Source organism: Lathyrus oleraceus, chromosome 6, assembly GCF_024323335.1.
Source record: "Lathyrus oleraceus cultivar Zhongwan6 chromosome 6, CAAS_Psat_ZW6_1.0, whole genome shotgun sequence".
Lineage (NCBI taxonomy): Eukaryota > Viridiplantae > Streptophyta > Magnoliopsida > Fabales > Fabaceae > Lathyrus > Lathyrus oleraceus.
The window spans coordinates 53,638,978-53,660,206 of record NC_066584.1 but is presented as its reverse complement, the minus strand read 5'-3'; the positions used below and the strand labels follow the sequence as shown (position 1 = coordinate 53,660,206).

The following is a 21,229-nucleotide window of genomic DNA, read 5'->3' as shown; positions in this document are numbered from 1 at the left end:
TGCCTCTGTACCCTTTCTATTAACAATCAATATATGAGAAGTACATCTTTCTTCTTCTCTCTCACTCTTATGGTACTGTATCAGTAGGGTAATACAAGTGATCATTTGTAGCTAGTCTTTTGTGGATGTTTGTTTATCATTCTTTCTAACTCTTTAGTGGAGTACTAGGGTTTGTAGGGTGATACACAACTTGGGGGAGGGTATTCAAGTTACTACTAAAACATGTAATTATCTGAGATAATAAACATTTTGTTGGAGCATTTATGGGGACATAGGAACATCGAACCACATAAATTATTGTGCTCTGCTAATTTTTATGGTTTGCTTTTGTGTTCTCCCATCTTTGACCCTTGTTGTGCACAGTTTTCCTCAACAAATATTATAAAGTATCTCTAGGTTATTCCAGTAACTTTTGTAATAATTTTGATTGTACTGTATATTGACCACTAAATAAGACACTGAATAAAGAGTTGTTATGTAGCTAAAATGTATGGCTTATATTGCACCCTATATCAAAGTCTAACATAAAAACTAAGGAGAAAAAATCAAAATGTTATACGCCACAATTTTGATAGTGACTCAAAAAGATCACTATGTTTACTATGATAGAAGCTTAGAGGTACAGTATAACCATCTACAATATAAAATAGTATTATCATATGTGAAACTCTTTCATGAATTGTGGTTTCATTATGTACAACAATATGGAACAAAGGGCAATTAGGATATGCTGGGAATGCCTACAGAGAAATAAATCAATACCATGTCAAATATGAAGGCCATAAAATGCCTCAAACTGGCCATACATATTTATTAATGACCAAATCACGGGCTTTCCTCAATTGGTCATTAATAAATATGTATGGCCGGGATGAGGCATTTTATGTACAACAATATGGAACAAAGGGGAATTAGGATATGCTGGCAATGCCTACAGAGAAATAAACCAATACCATGCCAAATATGAAGGCCATAAAATGCCTCATACTGGCCATACATATTTATTAATGACCAATTGAGGAAAGCCCATGATTAGTAATCTCCAAGGTTTAATTTCAAAATACAGTCAAAATATGTTCCTTATTTTTTAGCACTATATGTTCTCAAAAGTAAAAGATATGCATTATACAAGACATAGTTTATGTTTAACAGAAATGAATTCAGGAAGTAATTTTCAATTTTAGAAGTAAGAATTACTGAGTTATGATAATGGTTGAAATAAGAAATAATGTACAAATTATTGAGGAGGCATCACCTGTCGAAGAAACTTGAGGAAGTCCTAGATGGTTTTTTCCTATTTCCCATGTCTAGCAGTTTAACTTTGTCTGTTGCATTTACTATGTTAGTGAGGTTCAAGTTTGGTGAAACTATCTTGGCTTCATTTGATTTCCTTGCAAAAACATTAGCTTGACTTTCAATGGTTTTCTTATCAACTATAGCTGTGTTATTGTTGGTATTGGCAAATGGGATACAGTTATTTCCAGCTTGGATAGCTCCATGCCCTCCATTTTCTAAACTCACTGTTTTGACATTAGCTTGTAAAATCTTATGCTTTTCAACCTGTTAGGCTCAAAACAGTTGAACAGAAACACAGTGAAAAACTAGGTGTGGAAGTCACAACATAACTAGCAAATTTAAAAGAACCCGTGAAGGAAAAAGCTATCCCACAAGCATTCCTACCGTAATAAAAACAAATTGAGCTGGCTAAAACAGAAAAAATCTAGGGTTTTACCAATGTCACAGGCGTTTTTAGGATGGAATTAGAAATATACCTAAGCCTACAAAGCCACATAGTTGTATTTGACATTCACATTTCATTTTTATTCTTTCAAATATCGAAACAGTTTAACCTTCACTGATAAAAAATATCTCACCAACAGCAGTCAGAAAGATAATAACTCGATAGGCACAATCATTGGTCAACAAACATTTGACATATTATAATTTTTATCATAAGCGAACAGGAAAAATGAAGGAGAAATGTTTGAATTTCACCCTTAAAAGGAAAAATGAAGGAGAAATGTTTGAATTTCATCCTTAAAAGGAAAAATGAAGAAATGTTTGAATTTCATCCTTAAAAAGAAGCAAAAGAAAAATATATAATTAAAATAAAATATTTAAGTTTACGAAGGCTCACTTCATGCACCAGAACCTGCTTCATAGCTAAAGAAAGTACGTAATGGTTTGAAGTATAATCCTGCATAAATGCAGACAGCAGAATAGATATTACTATATTAGTAACTGGCTGAGATTTCTTTGATAGAAGCGCAGACAATGATCCCTGGTCCATACCTTAAAGTTCAAAAAGTTACCGATAGAAGGAACAAGAGACAAAGTCAATTCATCTTTCACTCCATACTTCAGGGTATTAGGCAGCATATCTGACTTCACTTTCTTATAAGTGATAGCATATGACACCATTGTGCTAACTAATTGAGCAAGATCATTCTTCTCCTTATCTGATAGTAGTTGCAGTGCCACCTAAGAAAAGGAAAAGCAAATCAGAATACAGAACAGACAAAGCGTTTAACATGAGCTGAGCCAAGATAATGTTAGCAATGAAATCTCAGCTTACGAATGTCAAAATATTCATCAGACTACAAGTAATTGGTAGGCAACAACAGGTTAAAACAGTTCATATTGACGCTAAATGTCAGCATATTTTCCTGCATCGTTAGATAAATAGGAGAGAAACTTGTGGCTATGACTTCTTAATAAACAAAACTTAAAAACTGGTTTAGAGAACTGTTGTAGGTATGTGAACTTTCAGGGTGGGACGTCTATAGGTTCTACAGAAATTGAAATCAAAATTGGTCTAGGGTTTTATTCAAATCAGTTACTAATGATGTCCTCCATGAACAATAGGAGTAAGTTTGGATAAACTTAACAAGAATCACTTATGAGAAAGAGAAATATTAAGAGAATCATCTTAAAATGACCAAGTTTCTTAAATATTTGCTTCAAGTCTCAAATAAGTTGAAATCATCTTTTGCATCTTAATTTCTTCATAAGCTCTTCTTTAACTTCATAAACATCTATAATTTTATAAGGCAGTAATTAATTTCAATCGGGAAGCTCCCATAAGCTAAAAGTTAATAATGGCAATGCCTAAGTTCGGAGAGATGAGAAACTGTGAGGAAAATATATCTGAATTTAACATGAGTGGTCTAGGCGTCAACACTAGGATTCTAAGGCATCACACCCAAGAGAACCAACGCTGTTTGGGGTGGTCGTTTCTCTGAAAGTAACTATTGGAAAAGCTGCATACATGACTTAAACACGACTATTCAAAATTTGAGGAGCACAAACTAAATTCAATAACAAACCACTAAGGAACATGATACAAGAGCCATTCCTTACCATAATGTTTCCTAATTCTAAAAAGCTCAGTGTATTCTTTATTTATCTAAAGAGAATTGTGTCTTCATGTGTAAGATTACACAGTACTAAAAAGACAAATGAAGAAAACAAGGAGACAAAATGAATTAGGTAACTAAACTAACTGCATAACAAATAGAATTAGCACATCACCGGTCTTATACTTGGTGGAGACAGAATATGTAACAATGGAGAAATTAAGTCCTCGACAAAAGAAGTAGCTGATAAGTGCCTTGCAATAAGTGGCGAGATTTTGTTGTGCCAGTTATTCAAAATGTCCATCTTTTCCATCATTGTTGTTCGATACCTGGAGATTTTTATATAATGTGGCATTAGGAAATTTGCTTTTGTCTAAAAAATAACATTTTAAAAGGTCATGCAAGTCCAACTAGCACAACATAAAATATACCTGTGATATGACTTTGGCCACTCAATGATTGGCTTCTGGACTTGAGCTACTGTGCGATGTACAATAATTGCTATGGGAGGCAAATGAACTGAGGAAAGGAAAAATGAAAAAACAAGAGTGAGATTGAACTATGTTTTTAATAACAACGGCAATAAAGAAGGTATATTATCTTCCTACCAAGGAGAGGCATTTGTTGTGTGCGCATTATATATTGATGCAACAGATCATAAACTTCAAGACTGTTGAGGCACTTGACCTTCAAACATATTTAAAAATCTGTTATTCAAGGAAACCAGTAAATGAAATTTGGTTAGAGTGAATCTGTTGTGTGCGACGAGTGCTTACAGTTTTCTGCATAACTGGATCATGATAATTGAGCTGCAGAATATTTTCATGAATTCCATCCAGAATCAGGTCACTATCGCCACTGCATATTAATTACCCAATTTTACCTTGGATCATGCACGCATTTCAGCACAAGAGAAATGAGCAAAATAATAATTCATGGCCTACCGGAATGATACAAGGGAGTACAAGGTGTCAAATTCAGAGACCTTTCTATCATGGGATTTTCTTTCCATCTTTTTTGTTCTTTTTCTTTGGAACAACTACAAAGAATAGCATTCAGTGCACAAGATGTTTTATATAAAGAAGTAATCTTAGAAATTATATCCAAGAATATACAAATTCATTATAGTAGTGCTTATTACCTCCTTCCAAATGTCTAGAACATTTTTTGACATGTCCTTTTGACCAACAACTTGCGATCCAATATCAAACTGAGCACCAGTAAAGCATGTGAATATTAATTCAGTATCTAATAAACAAAACACATGCTCTTCATATAAATTATAAAACCAGGAGCCATGAAGCCACACCAAAAAAAAACATACATAAACATCACAATTTAAAAGAAAATCACAGTAAACATGTTTTCTTATTATCAACTATAGAGGCAAGAAAAGACATGTATTAGATACATCATATCCCTCCTTTAACATTAAATAATGCCAGGAACTTAATGACAAGAAAAAGCAAGCAAACTGTTAACAGCGCCGCAATAACTAACGGTTAGCTAATTAGTGAGAGAGACATAACAGGATATAAAAAGTAAGAATTGTTTTTGGAGAATAGAGATTGGGAGCGAGACCAAAGACTCTCGGTATATTCCAAGCTAGGGCTGCAATGACCTTGACTTGAAATTAGGGATAAGAGTGATATCTAAGAAAAGTCCAAGCCTGTCTGATTACTTTTCCATTAACACTTTATTATGGTAAGGTTATTCGTTGTATTCATTCTTTTCCATAAACAACTTATTGTTTCTAAATACTATAACATAAAAAGGTATGCTTAGGCATCATATTTTATCTGACTATTTTTAAAACTCGTTCTCCATAATCTATTTTTAGAGTAGAAACTGATAACATGGTTAATTCAGTTTTGTTTTCTTTAACATGTATTCATATATTCTCTACTCTCAATTTAGTCCTCTACTATCACCACCTCATCTGTCATCATAGCCACTGCCGCCTGAATATCCTCAAGCTTTCAGAACTTTTTCTCAACAAAGTTCATCAAACAAGATTTTTAACATTTCTGGTAAGGGCAAAATTACACTATTTTGTATCATGACTATACAATTTAGATCCACTGTTTCCATTCTGGGAGCTGGATCCCCAAGTATTCCAATTGTTAGAATCCAGTATATCCATAAATGGTATAGTTTTTAATATTAGGAGCTTGCAAAGCCAAAAAAGGTTAGAGCAAATACTGAATTAAGTCAGGCTGACAAGCCGATATAGCCAAAAAAAGTATCTCAGTGACTGGATCAAGAGGAATTTTAGGAAGCACCCAAAGCAAATATCATTCATACCTGAGGGTCCTTCTTTGGAACATAGGCTTTAAAATTAGATGGTTAAGCGATGAAGGAACCTAATTGTAACAATTGGGATGCCTAGGCTAACATAACTAAAATCTATGGACTAAATTGCACAATTATATTTCCTAAGGAATCAAAAGAGAAATTAAGTCTTTTTAAAAACAAAACAAGAATAATGTCCAAAAAGAAACAACAAGAATAGAACCATGCAAGCACTTCATCTCTCTTTTTTTCTTCTTTTTCAAGTCCGTGAATTGTTATAGGGACTGGCTTATGAGTACAAGAGAACTAAACATCCACCCACACACACTAGGTTGGGAGCTTAACAGTATTGAGTTAGACATCCCCTATGAAAATCTTTCTCTTTCTCTCTTCATCTCTTTTACTCAAAGAATAAGATTAAACCTGCTACCCAGAGACGTCTTTGATTGGAATATAAAGGTCAAATTCGGAACTAATAAAAGTCCAGATCAAATTAAACAAGTTATCATGCAAGAAAGTGATTGGGAAGAAATTCCGAGACAATTGTGGAAAATTAAGATTTAACACAATCAATTTCACAGTGCTATAAATTTTGCTTATAATAACGGAAAAACAAGATAATTATTAATTAATTAAAATAAAGAATCAACACATTTCTTTTAACAGTTTCTTATTTTTTTCACAATAGGATGTTATGAGTGACCGTGCTTGGATAAGAAATGGCTACAGCACAATCAACTTATGAATTCATATTAAGTTATAGAAAGCTACTGACATTTAAGCCTTACCGCATTGAGGGTTTCTTTCTTCTTGGAGACAAACTGGAGTGTGTTCAAGCATGAGCGTATATCACATGCTGTATTGATGGGTAAAAAAGTCAGTAAGAATATTCATAACAAAAGAAGGATAAAATGTTTCAAAAATGATTTGAAAGAAAGAATGCTTTGCAACATATAGACACACCGTAAAATCAAATATTATATTAAGAATGATGGTTATTATGTTTCTAAGTTAGAGGGGAGTTTGGGAGAAAATGTATATCTGAAAAAAAAACTGAATGAATTGATATTAGCTTATTTAAGCCCAGTGTGGGACATTCCCAACAGCTCCCATACTCATAATCACTATCTCGGTCATATCACTAGTCAGTGTGGGACATTCAACACACCCCATCACACTTAATACTGGACATCTGCAAGGTATTCTGATCATTGTTTTACGATATGCTCTAATATTATCTTAGATTTTGGGCCAACAAAACTCTACAAAATCAGCTTGAAAGGTAATGATTGTCAAAGCTTTATAAGGTTGATTTAGGCCACATCGCTAGCCAATATGGGACTTGGATTTTCTCTGAAACACCCTTTAGTCCTGCACGTGGTTATTGGCCTAGTTTATGGTAATAAGAGTGGCCCAATAACGGATCGAGAATAGGCCATGGTACCATCTTATAGCTTTGGAACTAACGCAACTCCACAAGATCGGCTTGTAAAGAGAAAAATTGTTCAAATTTTATAAGTTGTATCTAGGTCCCGTCTATTTTGCCACATGAAATTTCAATATGACAAGACGTTTTGCCATATGAAATTTCAATATGACAAGATGTTTTGCGATATGAAATTTCAATATGACAAGATTTATTCTCTACCTACACCAAACTTAACGCTAGTAGTCAAGTTGACTGTATTCGTGCGAGAGCTGAGAGCTGCCATAGTTTATATACTTCAACGTTATGCATTACTGTAGGTAAAATTTGTTTGAGTTAGAATTAGTATATCAGCAACAGTTTATATACTTCAACTTTAACATGAATCTTACACTATGTATGTACATATCCAAATCTGAATACATGGATATAATAGTTGGTAGCCTAAATTAAGTCTGTGCATATTGTTTCAAATCTCGCTCTCATTGTCTTTCCCATTTCAGATACAATACATGTATATATTCAATGGCAAGAGAAGAGTATTCTTTTAGTATAAATAACATGGAAAGATCAATGTTTCAGAACATCAGAAGAAATTAAACTGGTTGATTGTTTGTGATACTAACCAATGCATCTTTTAGGTTTTGAAACTAACTCAACCCCATAAAATTTGTTTACAAAGTAAAGAATGTCAAAGTTTCATAACCTTTATTAGACCATAGCCGTAGAAGATGTGTGTCTTAAACTTTTCTCCAATACAACCTCTCTCTCTCTCTCTCACATAGGCTATTGGATTTTGTGTCTTGGATAAAATGGGTGGCCCAATAACAAATCTAAGATAGAGAGGATTTAACCTATCACCCCCACTTTATTTGATAATTCCAAAAGTGTCCCTGCTAAAAATTGAATTCAAATGTGCGTACAAAATTTCTGGTAGGTAATTCAAAATTTCCAGTACAATCAAAATTTCTAGTAGTATATTCATAATTTCTAGTATGAACTAATACCGGAATTATCAAATATTTCTAGTACGCTTGAAATTTTACTGGTATTTTCAAAAAATACCATGTAATACTGGAATTTCAACCAATGTGAAATTCCCGATAGTTCAATTTTATAAGATTTTCAACGGTTAGAATTTTGTCGACAGTTTTGTATGGCTGTGATTGCACCGACCGTTTTGTGTGGTTCATAATGTATTTAAAGTTGTATAAATAAAGGTCATCTATTGTTGAGAAAAACATCTCAAAATACATTCCTTAATTTTTTATTAAGGCAGAAGTGTACTTCAACGGAGTTGCACCTCCGGTAGAGTTCCGGCTTCCGGATGGCACCACATCTCGACAACAAATATGACCCCTATTTATACAATTTTGCCTTTAATAGAAATTGAGGAAGAGGCATTTTGAGATGTTTTTCTCCCCAAAGGATATGCCTATTTATACATTTTTGTTTGGACCACAGAAAAACGGTCGATGCAATCACAGTCATACAAAACTATTGGCAAAATCATAAACATTGAAACTCTTATAATATTGAACTACACTACTAGAAATACCATGGTATTTTTTGAAAATACCGGTAAAATTTTAAGCATACCGGAAATATTTAAAAATCCTAGTATTAATTAACTAAAAATTATGAATACACTAATAAAGTGGGGTTGTCAGGTATAAAAGAGGAGGCGCCAGGTTAAATTGTCCTACAAAACCGGCTTGTAAGGTGAGGATTGCTCCAATTATAAATACAACAAAGGTTATATCTCTAAGCGATGTGGGACTAAATCCACCCTTCAAACCCAACACGATGAAAGTTTTGGAGGCTGCAATGAAGGCAAGTCAAATGCCACAATTTAGGCAATTAGGGGCAGACCGCAATTAAGGCGAAAATTCCAACATAACTCAACCCTCAAAACTAGCTTGTAAGGTGAGATTTCACAAGCTTTATAAGCTATACTTTGACCACGTCTCTGGGCAATGTGAGTGTAGTTTCAATTATTGGATAGTAACACTTAAATAAACTGTTAGAACTATGGGTACATCAGTGCACCACTTACATTACATATATCAAAAATGGCAGATAATAAGCATTAAGTGGTGCACTGAAAGTGTTTCCCTGGCTATTGTTAGTGTTGGAGAGTATCAGAATCTTATGCTTATGATTATTATGAAACTGTTACATAATTCTGATTGTGCAACAGTTACAAATATTAAAGTAAATAGAATTATTCTCACATTTAGGTAGTTTATGGGGAATTATTTCCCTGATTATTAGCCCAGATTAGTGTTCAAATTCAATCAGTTCCAATACAATGAAATATACCACATATTTCTGCAATTAGCTTAGATTGTTTAAGGTTTGAATGCAAATGCATGTGCATAATTCTAATATACCAGTACACCTGCATGATATTAAACTCTCTTGACACTTTTCTTTGCACAATTTGCAAACCTTGGAAAGAAAAATACCTGTATATTCCGCTAAAGCGGTGAGTGCAATGGCATTGGCTTTCACCCCCTCCTTGTTACATATATATTTTAGTCTACAAAAGTCATTTACGAAGAAACTCGTGAAGCTGAATCAATACATAGGGTAATGCTAAACAATGATTTAGTTACCAAAATATGCGGTCAAGCAAGAATGTGCATTGACCAACAGAGTTACAATTCATTCAAATAAAATACTAGCTCACTTTATTCATATCTTACTAGTATGCGACCATTATTAATTGCGCATAGCGCAGCATAACAGCACACCTCAAAAACACTTCAGCAAGATGGTGGACCAACACAGAATGAAAGAAACACACACACAAAACCTATTCTAGTTTAATTGCAAAATTGTTAAAAAAACTCAAAGCAAAAAAGCAGTAACCTTTAAACTTTAAAAGCCTTTTTGAAACATTTGAACTCATTGGTGTAGCGCTATAGCAGCAGCGAAATTCCCTATTTTGCCCACTACAATAAACCACTCCCTATTTCGACCACTATGACAAACCACTCCAATGCTGCATTGTAACAACCACATGCACATTTGCTCCACTACACTGCTATAGTGTGCTATTGACAACACTAGCCTACAACAATGGGCAGCTATTGCCTATTGGTAATATTTCTAAAGTTGTGTGTTGACTTCTTTTTTCCAAGCTTGGTGTTCGGTGCTAAAAGGTAAGGTTCAATATCTATGTATATCAACATAATTATCGGAACCAAAATGTAATCAACTTCGTCCACTGTTAAAAAATAAATAAAATAGATAGTAATTATAACTAAACCTAAATCCATTTTTGATATGTGAACTATTTCATGTTAATTATCACCTGTTTACCACCCGACTAACTGTTGGTTGAACAAATACATGAACCCTGTCAAAAAAAAATGTGTGCTGTCAAGAAATTAAACTACATACAAATTGATATTTACAAATAATACATAAATTGGTGCAGAAAAAAGGAGGGAACAGTAGACTGATATAAAATAAGTAATAAAGGATGGGAGATCAAAATTGCAATTGCAACAACAGAAACAAACGTCCCACATACAAAATTCACCTTTATAATGAATTACACCAATTTTCATTTTTTATTAAATTAAAAATTACTGAATCTTAACATTTTAATCTTGGTTGTTGAAAATATAATGTGACACGTGTCAGACATCTGTGGAATAAGCTGAAAACTGGACTCATTAGTTGTAAGATTAGAGAAAAGAAAGAGAAAATTGTTTCATTGCTTTGAAAATTCTGTTATTATAAAAGTGAGTTGGTTACAAGAATGATTAGGATTTATATAGCATTCCTAATCATGCGCCACTTGGTGTCCTGACCTACACCTAGTCATAACTAACTCTAAGTTTGTAATGTTGGGATAGCAAAGAAAGCCAGGAGAAGCTTCCTGTAGAGCTTCTAACTATGCACCTAACCATAACTAATTATAAGTTAGTTGTGCGGAGGTGGCAATGGGAGCTAGGAGAAACGTCTATTGGAAGCTTCTAACTGTTCATCTCTCACTTTAGTAAATGGAAGAGATCAGGACTCGATCTACACATAAAAGCGCAATAATATGAAAAATAATAACTTGATTAGCAAGTAATAAACACTTTCATAACCAGTATATTATCCCAACAACTAGGTAGTCAAAGGAGGAAGGACTTGTATGTAATAATCAATCAATATTGCATGTTGCCTCTAATCCTATTTTTCATGAGAGGATCAAACATTTAGAGAATGTCACTTCATTCTGGAGAAAATTGCATCAAGAGACAATACCGTGAGATTTGCCAACTCCAAATATCAACTACAAGATGCCTTCAACAAATCCCTAATAGGTCCTCCAATATCTTATCTTTTTAACAAGCTCGGTGTAGATAATTTATATGCTCTAACTTGAGGGGATGTTAATATATTAAAAGCAGTGTATTTATTGCATAGGGTTATTGTGTAGGCATATAGTATCGGCATATAGTATCACAATGAATCGTGTTGTTTTGTATTTATTGCCTTGAGTCTATAAAAACATGTTTGGTGTAACTATTAAATTTTTCATCTAAATAGAGTATATATAAAGGTTATGGACTATGGAAGAAGTAGAACGTATAAGAGATTTGACATCAAGAGCTGTAGAAAAATAAAAAAGTTTTCCTTCAACACTTTCCCAAATTGGGGATAGATCTGGTTGATATTGTTGGGTGAAATGGGGGAAACTTAATAAACAATCTTCTAAGGTACTGGTCAAGCAAAATTTTCACAATGGAAAATAAGCATGCCAAATATATAGAATTTTCAGGAACTAGATTAATGTCATTGTCATACATTGATTATCCAGATTAGTAACTTACTTGGCCACTTGACGTAATGATCTTAAGGCAGGTGCGTACAAGTCATTACATATGCAAATCACCTACATTATTTCAGAACCAAGATCATCATTGCAAATGAATAGTCTAGTGAATGATGTATGACAATATGAAAATCTGAAACTCACAGGTCTTGACAGGGATGCAATTTTCCGCCCCTTCTTTGATGATTTCTTTTCTGTTTGTTCCTTATCCAAACTCTGCTTCCCTGCACCGGGCTTCCTTTCAGCAGAAATCTGCATGATTTAGATAGAAATGAGTTTTATCAATTCCCAATGACAAACAAGCATAGCAGTTCTTTTCCATGTAAGCAACGCTGATATTTCCTTCAAGAAATGAAGCCTTAACCCCAATTTCCCAGTTTTTGGTCGGTATAACTATAATATATTTTTTGGTTAGAAAACTGTATGGTGCTTTGAGACTAATGGCATGTGACCCATTAGAAAAGCCATATCATTGCTTTCAAAACAAAGGAAAACGCATGTATGATTAAAAGTATTCAAATATTTCAGATATCCTGTTATTGGAGCTTAAAAATCAAGCTTCAGCCTCTTAAAGTGCATCAACTATCCCTTATAATTGTTGTGGCAACAGGGAAGTTAAGTGCAGAAAATCTGAACTACAAAAAACAAAAATTGAACCAGAGAACTACATACAAATCATATCAAACCTATATAATGTGCATGGTAAGATAACTTGTGATTATTAGTGTATATTCTAGAGTGCCATGTCATCATAACTAACGTGTAGTTAGTTAGTGTGTGTGGTGTAGGTTAGTCTAGTAGTGGCACAGGTTAGGATACTTATATATATCCTATTCACTGTAACAGAAATATATAACAAACAGAATCAATACAATAACAGAATTTAGATCTACTTTTCTCTTCTTCCTTTCTTTCACTCTAATAGTGATTTTGCATTTTATTTGCAATGATGAATGTAGAAATAGTTAACAGTGAACAAGCAGATAATTATTTAGTGAAACTACAAAAAAAAATATTGAAACTTGTTTCATGAGACATAGACCTTAGACAGTGTTAAAAGAACCTTCAAACTACTATGACTAAGAAAGCCCGGTTAGACAACTCACTTAAAAAGAGACCAATATAGCATTTATAACTAACCATCTTTAAAAGAGCCTCCACAGCACCCTTTCCGTCACCAAGGGCTCCATCAATTTCATCCACCACCTGAGAAAAAAAAAAGGTAAAAGACAACTATTTTCACCCCAGGCATTGATAGTAAGATACAGAATGAATATAATGATAATAAAAATACCAGACACTTTGGCTTTGAATCAGACAAGACAGAGTTCATCTGAACCACGTCAAGGATTTTTGCTTCAATTGTTGATGAAGAACGATCATCACTAGCATTAACCTGCAAAATTGCAAACTCATGATTGATATGCATTGAAACTATAGGGATTTACTTAAAGAATAAGAGAAAAAGAGAATAAGCAAATGACCAATCTCAAATTGATATTTGTTTAATGCAAAATAAAAGATAAAGTACTTTTAAGAGACAAATCATTAAAATGGCAATTCTGAACACCACTCCAAGAAATTTCCTAAAATAATTTAAAAGATTGTAATATACAACAATGAAATTATGATATATTTCTTAACTACTCAAGCATTTCTATAAATAAAACTGACTTGGCTTAAACATGTTAAATTTAAGTATTCTTTCCGTCCTTAATCTTTGGTCCTTTAAACTTGGGCATGAGTATTAAGAAATGTCAGAACGAGCCGTACATGTGTTAATTAGTGATATATTCTATAGTTAAATAGGATTAAAATCCCATAAATAGGATTTGATTAGCTGTGTATGTATTTATAGAAATTATTGGTCCTTACTTATAGAATTGATTGAGGGAAATGATAAGTATTTATTAGGAATTTCCTTTCCTAAATATATTGTATTCTATTTAAGAGCACAGGCTGCTCTAATCAATAATAAGAAAAATTATCTCTGTCATGGCATCAGAGCTCCAAAATCCATAGGAGCCTGTTAAAAATTGTGGCCTGCATTGTCATTGTTTCCGCTGTGCGGCCTGCATTGCCGATTTTATTTTACGGTCTATCTTGCCGTTTTTCCCAACAAAATTCAGAATGTCTGAACCAGTTAATACCCCTGCCCCAAACACCGGCTCTGTTGAGCTAAAAAATGTTCAACCTAGCCTTCGTCTCAATGGTAAAAACTACCTCAAATGGTCTCATTTTGTCCAAACCTTTTTAAAGGGGAAGGGCAAATTGAATCATCTTACTGGAAAGGATACTCCAGAAGCTACAGACGGGAAATTTGCTGCATGGGATGAAGAAGATGCTGTTGTAATATCATGGCTATGGAATTCCATGGTGCCTGAGATTAGTGACGCATGCATATTCATGAAGACTGCCAAAGAGGTGTGGGACAGCTGTAAAGAAAACTATTCCAAGGTTGGTGATGCTGCACAAATTTACGAAATTAAGATGAAGATTGCAACTACCAAGCAAGGAGATCAGTCCATTAGTGAGTATGCCCAAACTCTACAAAATCTATGGTTGGAGCTGGATCACTATGAACATTTTGAAGCAAAATGCACTGCAGATGCTACTTTACTAAAAAATTATAAGGAGAAGGATAGAATCTATAAGTTCTTAACCGGTCTGAACAATGAGTTTGATCCAATAAGGATTCAAGTACTCGGAAAAGAGTTACCCTCACTAAATGAAACCATGGCTGCCTTTCGAACAGAAGAATCACGAAGAGGAGTGATGATGGAGCCTCAATCAACTGAAAGTTCAGCCTTAGTAGCACAAAGTCGAGAGAAGAACATTGACCAATGGAAGAACGGGCAAACCGGAGGAGCTCCCAAAATGGAGATTGAAAGAGGGGATAACAAGGATTCTCTATGGTGTACCTTCTGCAAGAAGCCAAGGCACACCGAAGACAGATGCTGGAAACTTCATGGAAAACCGCCAAATCAGAACCGAAATTGGAACACCAAAGGCATTCAACGAGGAGGACCAGCACATGTCCACTTGGTCCAATCAAGTGTTGTCAAGGAAAGTCATTCCAAACCTACTGCTGATTTCAATTCAGAAGAAATTACAAGACTAAGGGAACTACTAGACTCTTTAGTCAAACCCACAAACACAGGTAGTTCTTCCATGGCATTATCAGGTAGTTCTCATCCCTATGCTCTTAGTGTTTTACAATCTACAGGAAAAGGGACATGGATTGTTGATTCTGGGGCTACGAATCACATGACCCATTCCTCTACAGAGTTTATCTCTTACACACCGTGTCCAAGTAATAAAAAGATTGTCACTGCAAATGGCACTTTTATTACTGTTGCAGGAAAGGGAGATATTCCACTAAGTCAAAATTTAATGTTGAGAGATGTCTTGCATGTGCCCAAATTATCTGCCAAACTGTTATCTATTCACAAACTTACAACAGATTTACAATGCTTGGTAACATTCACTCCTACACTTTGCAAATTTCAGGATCAGGAAACGGGGAAGATGATTGGACTTGCTAGAGAGGACAATGGGCTCTACCTTCTTATGGAAGCGCGTGAGACAAGTAGCATTAAGAGTCAACTTCCACTGTCTTTGTTGTCAGAATCTATTCCTTCCCTCAATAAAGAAATCTGGTTGCGTCACTTCCGGTTGGGTCATCCTTCATTTAGCACTCTCAAAAATATGTTTCCCACCTTGTTTCAAGGTATAAACTTAGAAAATTTTCACTGTGATGATTGTGAACTTGCTAAACACAAACGTGTCAGCTTTCCTAATAATAATAAAAGAATGTCTACTCCTTTTTCCTTAATCCATAGTGATGTTTGGGGGCCATCCAATATCCCAAATATATCGGGGGCCCGTTGGTTTATCATTTTTATTGATGATTGTACTAGAGTGTCATGGATGTATCTCTTAAAACAAAAAAGTGAAGTCACTCAAATATTTAAATTGTTTTTCCAAATGATAAAAACCCAATTTGAGACTACCATTAAACGGTTTCGTTCTGACAATGCCAAAGATTATTTTAATCAAACATTGTCTTCCTTTTTCACTGAACATGGTATTATTCATGAATCATCATGTGTCCACACCCCACAACAAAATGGGATGGCTGAAAGAAAAATTGGGCATATTCTCAATGTTACCCGAGCATCTTTATTCCACACAAATGTTCCAAAACAATATTGGGGGGAGGCTGCTCTTACTGCAGCCTACTTGATTAATCGCTTACCCTCTCAAACTCTTCAGAATAACAGCCCCATTCAGCTCCTCTCCAAATTCTACCCAAATTTCAAAACTTCAAACCACCTAGTTCCTAGGATCTTTGGGTGTGTGTCATTTGTCCATGTTCATTCTCCACATCGAGGAAAACTTGATCCCCGAGCTATTAAATGCATATTTCTTGGTTACTCGCCTACCCAAAAAGGTTACAAGTGTTATCAACCTACAACAAAAAAGAATTTTGTGTCTATTGATGTCACTTTTGTCGAAACCGAATCCTTTTTTTCCAAACCTTATCTTCAGGGGGAGAAGGAATGCATCGAAGATAAGGATGATTTGTTCAAAGACCTTTCTTTTATGCCCAAGACTCCCGAGTCAAGTCCTATAACCACTTCATTACAGACTTCTAATGCTACTCGTCCACTACAAGTTTACACAAGAAGGGCAGCACCTATTATCCAACCTGTGCAAGTCCCAGAATCTGACCCAATTCTTGAAACTGTAATCAATGAGACTGTTTTAGAGGAGCAAATTGTGCCCCCTGAAACTGAAGTTGTTGGGACTGATTTAGAGGAGCAGAATATATCCATGGATGCTAGAGATCTTCCAATTGCAATAAGGAAGGATGTTAGAGCATGTACAAAAAGGCCAAGGTATCCAATGTCTCACTTTATATCCTATGATAATTTGTCCAACAATCATAGAAGTTTTCTTGCTCATTTAAACACTACCGCTATCCCAAAAAATGTTACCGAAGCACTAGATAGCAAAGAGTGGAGAGAAGCTATGAAAGTTGAAATGGATGCACTTGAGAAAAATGGAACTTGGAAGTTAGTAGAGCTTCCTAATGACAAAAAACTTGTTGGCTGTAAATGGGTATTCACCCTTAAATACAAGTCCGATGGAACACTAGAAAGGTATAAAGCAAGACTAGTAGCTAAGGGGTACACACAAACATATGGGATTGACTATCATGAGACTTTCTCTCCTGTCGCAAAAATGAGCACTGTCAGAATTTTGTTATCTCTAGCAGCTAACTATGGATGGAATTTGCAGCAATTCGATGTCAAGAATGCTTTCCTACATGGCAACCTTGAAGAGGAAATTTACATGGAGGTCCCACCTGGGTTTAACTTTGAGAAAGACAAAGTTTGTAAGCTAAGGAAGGCCCTTTATGGACTGAAACAGTCCCCTAGGGCCTGGTTTGGCAGGTTTACCACTGTGATGAAAGATATGGGATATAAACAAAGTCAGGGAGATCACACTTTGTTTACTAAGCATTCAGCCTTAGGGGGAGTTACTGCACTAATTGTTTATGTGGATGATATAATTGTAACAGGAAATCATCAAGCAGAAATGGATAGCCTAAAAGTGTGTTTGCTAAAAGAGTTTGAAGTAAAAGAGTTGGGCAGATTAAAATATTTTTTGGGCCTTGAAGTGGCACACTCTCGTCACGGTATTTTCATCTCTCAACAGAAGTATGTGCTGGATTTATTATCTGAAACTGGTAAATTGGGATGCAAACCAGTAGAAACTCCAATTGAACAAAATCACAGACTTAGTGAATTTGTTGAAGATGCAACTGTGGACAGAGAATCCTATCAAAAGTTGGTTGGAAAGTTAATCTATTTATCTCACACTAGGCCAGACATAGCTTATGCAGTGGGAGTGGTGAGTCAATTCATGCATAATCCCAAAGAAAATCATCTTAGAGCTGTTTACCGAATTTTGCAATACTTGAAGGGCACTCCTGGAAAAGGAATTCTATTTACAAAGGGTCAAGGAATTACTTTGGAAGCCTATACAGATGCTGATTATGCTGGATCAGTAGATGACAGAAGATCCACATCCGGATATTGTACTTTTCTTGGAGGAAACTTGGTGACTTGGAGGAGCAAAAAACAAAACGTTGTTGCGAGGTCAAGTGCAGAAGCAGAATTTCGGGCTATGGCTTTAGGTATTTGTGAACTCCTATGGCTGAAAATAATTCTACAAGACCTAAAGATTGAATGGAATGGACCCATGAAACTATATTGTGACAACAAGTCAGCAATAAACATTGCACATAATCCAGTGCAACATGATAGAACGAAGCATGTCGAAGTAGACAGACATTTCATCAAGGAAAAATTGGATAGTGGGACAATATGTATACCATTTGTATCAACTGGAAATCAGCTGGCAGATGTTCTTACAAAAGGATTAAGTGGTTCTACATTGCAATCTATTATCGGCAAGTTGGGAATGAGTAACATCCACTCTCCAACTTGAGGGGGAGTGTCAGAACGAGCTGTACATGTGTTAATTAGTGATATATTCTATAGTTAAATAGGATTAAAATCCCATAAATAGGATTTGATTAGCTGTGTATGTATTTATAGAAATTATTGGTCCTTACTTATAGAATTGATTGAGGGAAATGATAAGTATTTATTAGGAATTTCCTTTCCTAAATATATTGTATTCTATTTAAGAGCACAGGCTGCTCTAATCAATAATAAGAAAAATTATCTCTGTCAAGAAATAATAAATTTAGATAAGTTAAGACCATTTAGCAATAATTCATTTAGTAAAAGTAAAATTCATTTAATTCATGTTTTTAGTTTATGCAAGGGTCAAAAGGAAAAACATGATTAATTGTATTTTGGTTTTTGTAAGGGTCACAAAGGGACAAAAGTAAAAATCTTAAAAGACCAAAGATTAGGAACTGAGGGAGTGACTAAAAGAAATAAACTAAAAATTCAACACAGTCAAAATAGAAAATGGCTGGGACTAGAGACAAAACAACAAGAACATGCAAGACCAGAGACAAGAAATATTGCACCTGGGACAAAGACAAGGCTAGTGTGAGTCATCGTCAACATAGGCCATCACTAGTATAACTTATTGTGGATAAAAGAACCATCACTAGAATGATCCTAAGTTGATGAAACCACAACTATTATGATTCATTAGTGTTGAAGGATGACATAAAAAAGACCTTCAAGCTTTCTCGCCCACAATGCTATGATAACACTAGAAAAGAGCCAGTCATATTGTAGTTGAAACAAAACCATACTAGAGATAGCAGAGAGAATTCTTGAAGGAGAAAGTGACAACAAAGATAGCTGATAGGACTCAACAGAATTATGAAGAGAATTTAATATCAACTGTTGATCTTGATAAATAAATATGTAAAAAAAGATTCAAAGGCAGAGTCCTTTTCAATTTGATGAATGAAATAGTAAATAAATACAATGGCAAGAGATAGCAAAATGATGAAAATAAAATTATACTCTTAGTGATGAGACCATCCCCACCTAAGACAAGAAATTCCCTCGATCCTCAGTTCAACCCCTTTCATCTGATCACCTCTTTTTATATATTCCCCCCCTCTCTCTCTCCCTCCTTTAACAATTCATCACCTCCCTCCTCCATTTCCTTGTTGCCAGTTGTCCTTTTGGTTACTTCTTCCTTCCTTATTTCTCTCCCCTCTCCATTTCATGACATGTATTTTTTTATACTCTTACGCATCTGCATGTCTTGCTTCTGAAGCCAATTCTATATTCTCATTCTTTCAAAATACACAACTCCTTTTTTCCACAAGGAGCCTAATAATGGCTAATCAGAAGGAAAAATAATCGTGGAAACTATTGGAGTATTATATTATGTGCAATATTGTGTGTTTTCCTATCTATTGGTGTGCTTTGTGTTCTACTAGAGTCTATGGCTTTCAAGAAGTAGTGTTAGTTCCTTTAGCTTCTGTGTGTTACTGTTACTTTCTGAACAGGCACTACACTATATTGAAGGTGTCAATAACATTTAAAATTCAGTTAGACTCGGCCATATGCACTAACAAGGATACATACAAATGAATCCCTTCATCAAATTAATACATAAATTATAGTAAGTGAAACTATGCATAGAAAACCCAGCATATAAAAGAGTCTACAGCTTGAAGACAGGTAATTATACATGAAAAGTAGCATATAGAAAAATACCTCCACCACGTGATATCCACAATGCCTAGCAGCTACATGTGCAAGCGTTGTTTTTCCAAGACCTGGTGGTCCACATAGCAGAAGAATCTGTAATCATCATAAAACCCAATTACTAATGCAATTCCCCTCTCAACATCTAACAACGGGATTGAGAAAACATTTAAACAAGACAAATAAACGCATCTCAAGCCATGTGCTCACAAAACCATAACCACTGTGCAACTGCATGATTAAAAGGACTAGAGGGATAACATTATTACTAACATGTTTGTGTTTTAAAAACTGTTTCAAATAAGGGGAGCCTAGGTTAGGCATAATGGTTGCAATTGCTAACACATTATGTGAGGTAACAGGTTTTAGTTATTGAATCAGCCTCATGCAATGCCTAAAATAGACCTGTATTGCATAATGAAAATTTATAGACCATGCTGTCATGGCAGAAACTTTATAGTTCTAGTATGTCCTATACTGAAAGTGCTTCAATATTAATGATAATGGCAAAGAATTGGGAAGTCCCAAAAGCTCAAAAACTAACAGAATTGTTTGTACAGCCCGCCAAAAACATTAGAGATAGGAAGTTGGTCAACTTGCAGCTGGTGTGCTGGTACACCAATGAATATTCTAGTTCTAGAGAGCAAAGGATAAAAGATGCAGTATGTGCCAATTATTAATATTCCACGTGTTAGAATGTAATTGGAGAGAATATAAGTATTTCTCTCAAAGAAGTAAATGATCACAGCTTAAAAAAAAAATACTCGGGTTAGATGCTGAAGAGCTAAGTTTCAAACATATAAAATATCGGCAACAGTTTCATATTTCAACCAAAACATTTACATTCAGAGAAAAACATTAAGTTATATTTGCTTAGTAGTTGATAAACTGCTATCGTGCATTCGTATCCAAATTGAGCCCCTATGAATGTTTGTAACGGAAAATGGACCAAAACATAAAAGATTAACTAATACTTTTATTGTTATTCACCAGACCAGTGTGTGCATCAGTATCTGTGAGTATGCATAAGGCTGGCCAAGTAGAGTAAAAGTGATGTGCAGTAATTTATACACTAAACATAACTCGATCAGATAATACC

At 34.8% G+C, this 21,229-nt stretch overlaps 1 protein-coding gene across 2 annotated transcripts in view; it reads right to left on the bottom strand.

Annotated features, from left to right (window-relative positions):
- The window catches only part of LOC127091725 (uncharacterized), a 32,906-nt gene that overhangs the window by 9,192 nt on the left and 2,485 nt on the right, over positions 1–21,229 (bottom strand). For both annotated transcript variants that reach the window (XM_051030408.1, XM_051030409.1), the window contains exons 5-21: positions 20,140–20,226; positions 13,206–13,307; positions 13,052–13,117; positions 12,056–12,163; positions 11,910–11,971; positions 10,394–10,438; positions 9,543–9,616; positions 6,437–6,504; positions 4,498–4,566; positions 4,301–4,395; positions 4,133–4,214; positions 3,965–4,043; positions 3,788–3,875; positions 3,532–3,685; positions 2,293–2,481; positions 2,138–2,197; positions 1,256–1,560 (exon numbers count right to left, since the gene is read on the bottom strand). In XM_051030408.1, coding sequence (XP_050886365.1) covers positions 1,256–1,560; positions 2,138–2,197; positions 2,293–2,481; positions 3,532–3,685; positions 3,788–3,875; positions 3,965–4,043; positions 4,133–4,214; positions 4,301–4,395; positions 4,498–4,566; positions 6,437–6,504; positions 9,543–9,616; positions 10,394–10,438; positions 11,910–11,971; positions 12,056–12,163; positions 13,052–13,117; positions 13,206–13,307; positions 20,140–20,226 — 1,733 coding nt within the window. The remainder of the gene's footprint in view (positions 1–1,255; positions 1,561–2,137; positions 2,198–2,292; positions 2,482–3,531; positions 3,686–3,787; positions 3,876–3,964; positions 4,044–4,132; positions 4,215–4,300; positions 4,396–4,497; positions 4,567–6,436; positions 6,505–9,542; positions 9,617–10,393; positions 10,439–11,909; positions 11,972–12,055; positions 12,164–13,051; positions 13,118–13,205; positions 13,308–20,139; positions 20,227–21,229) is intronic.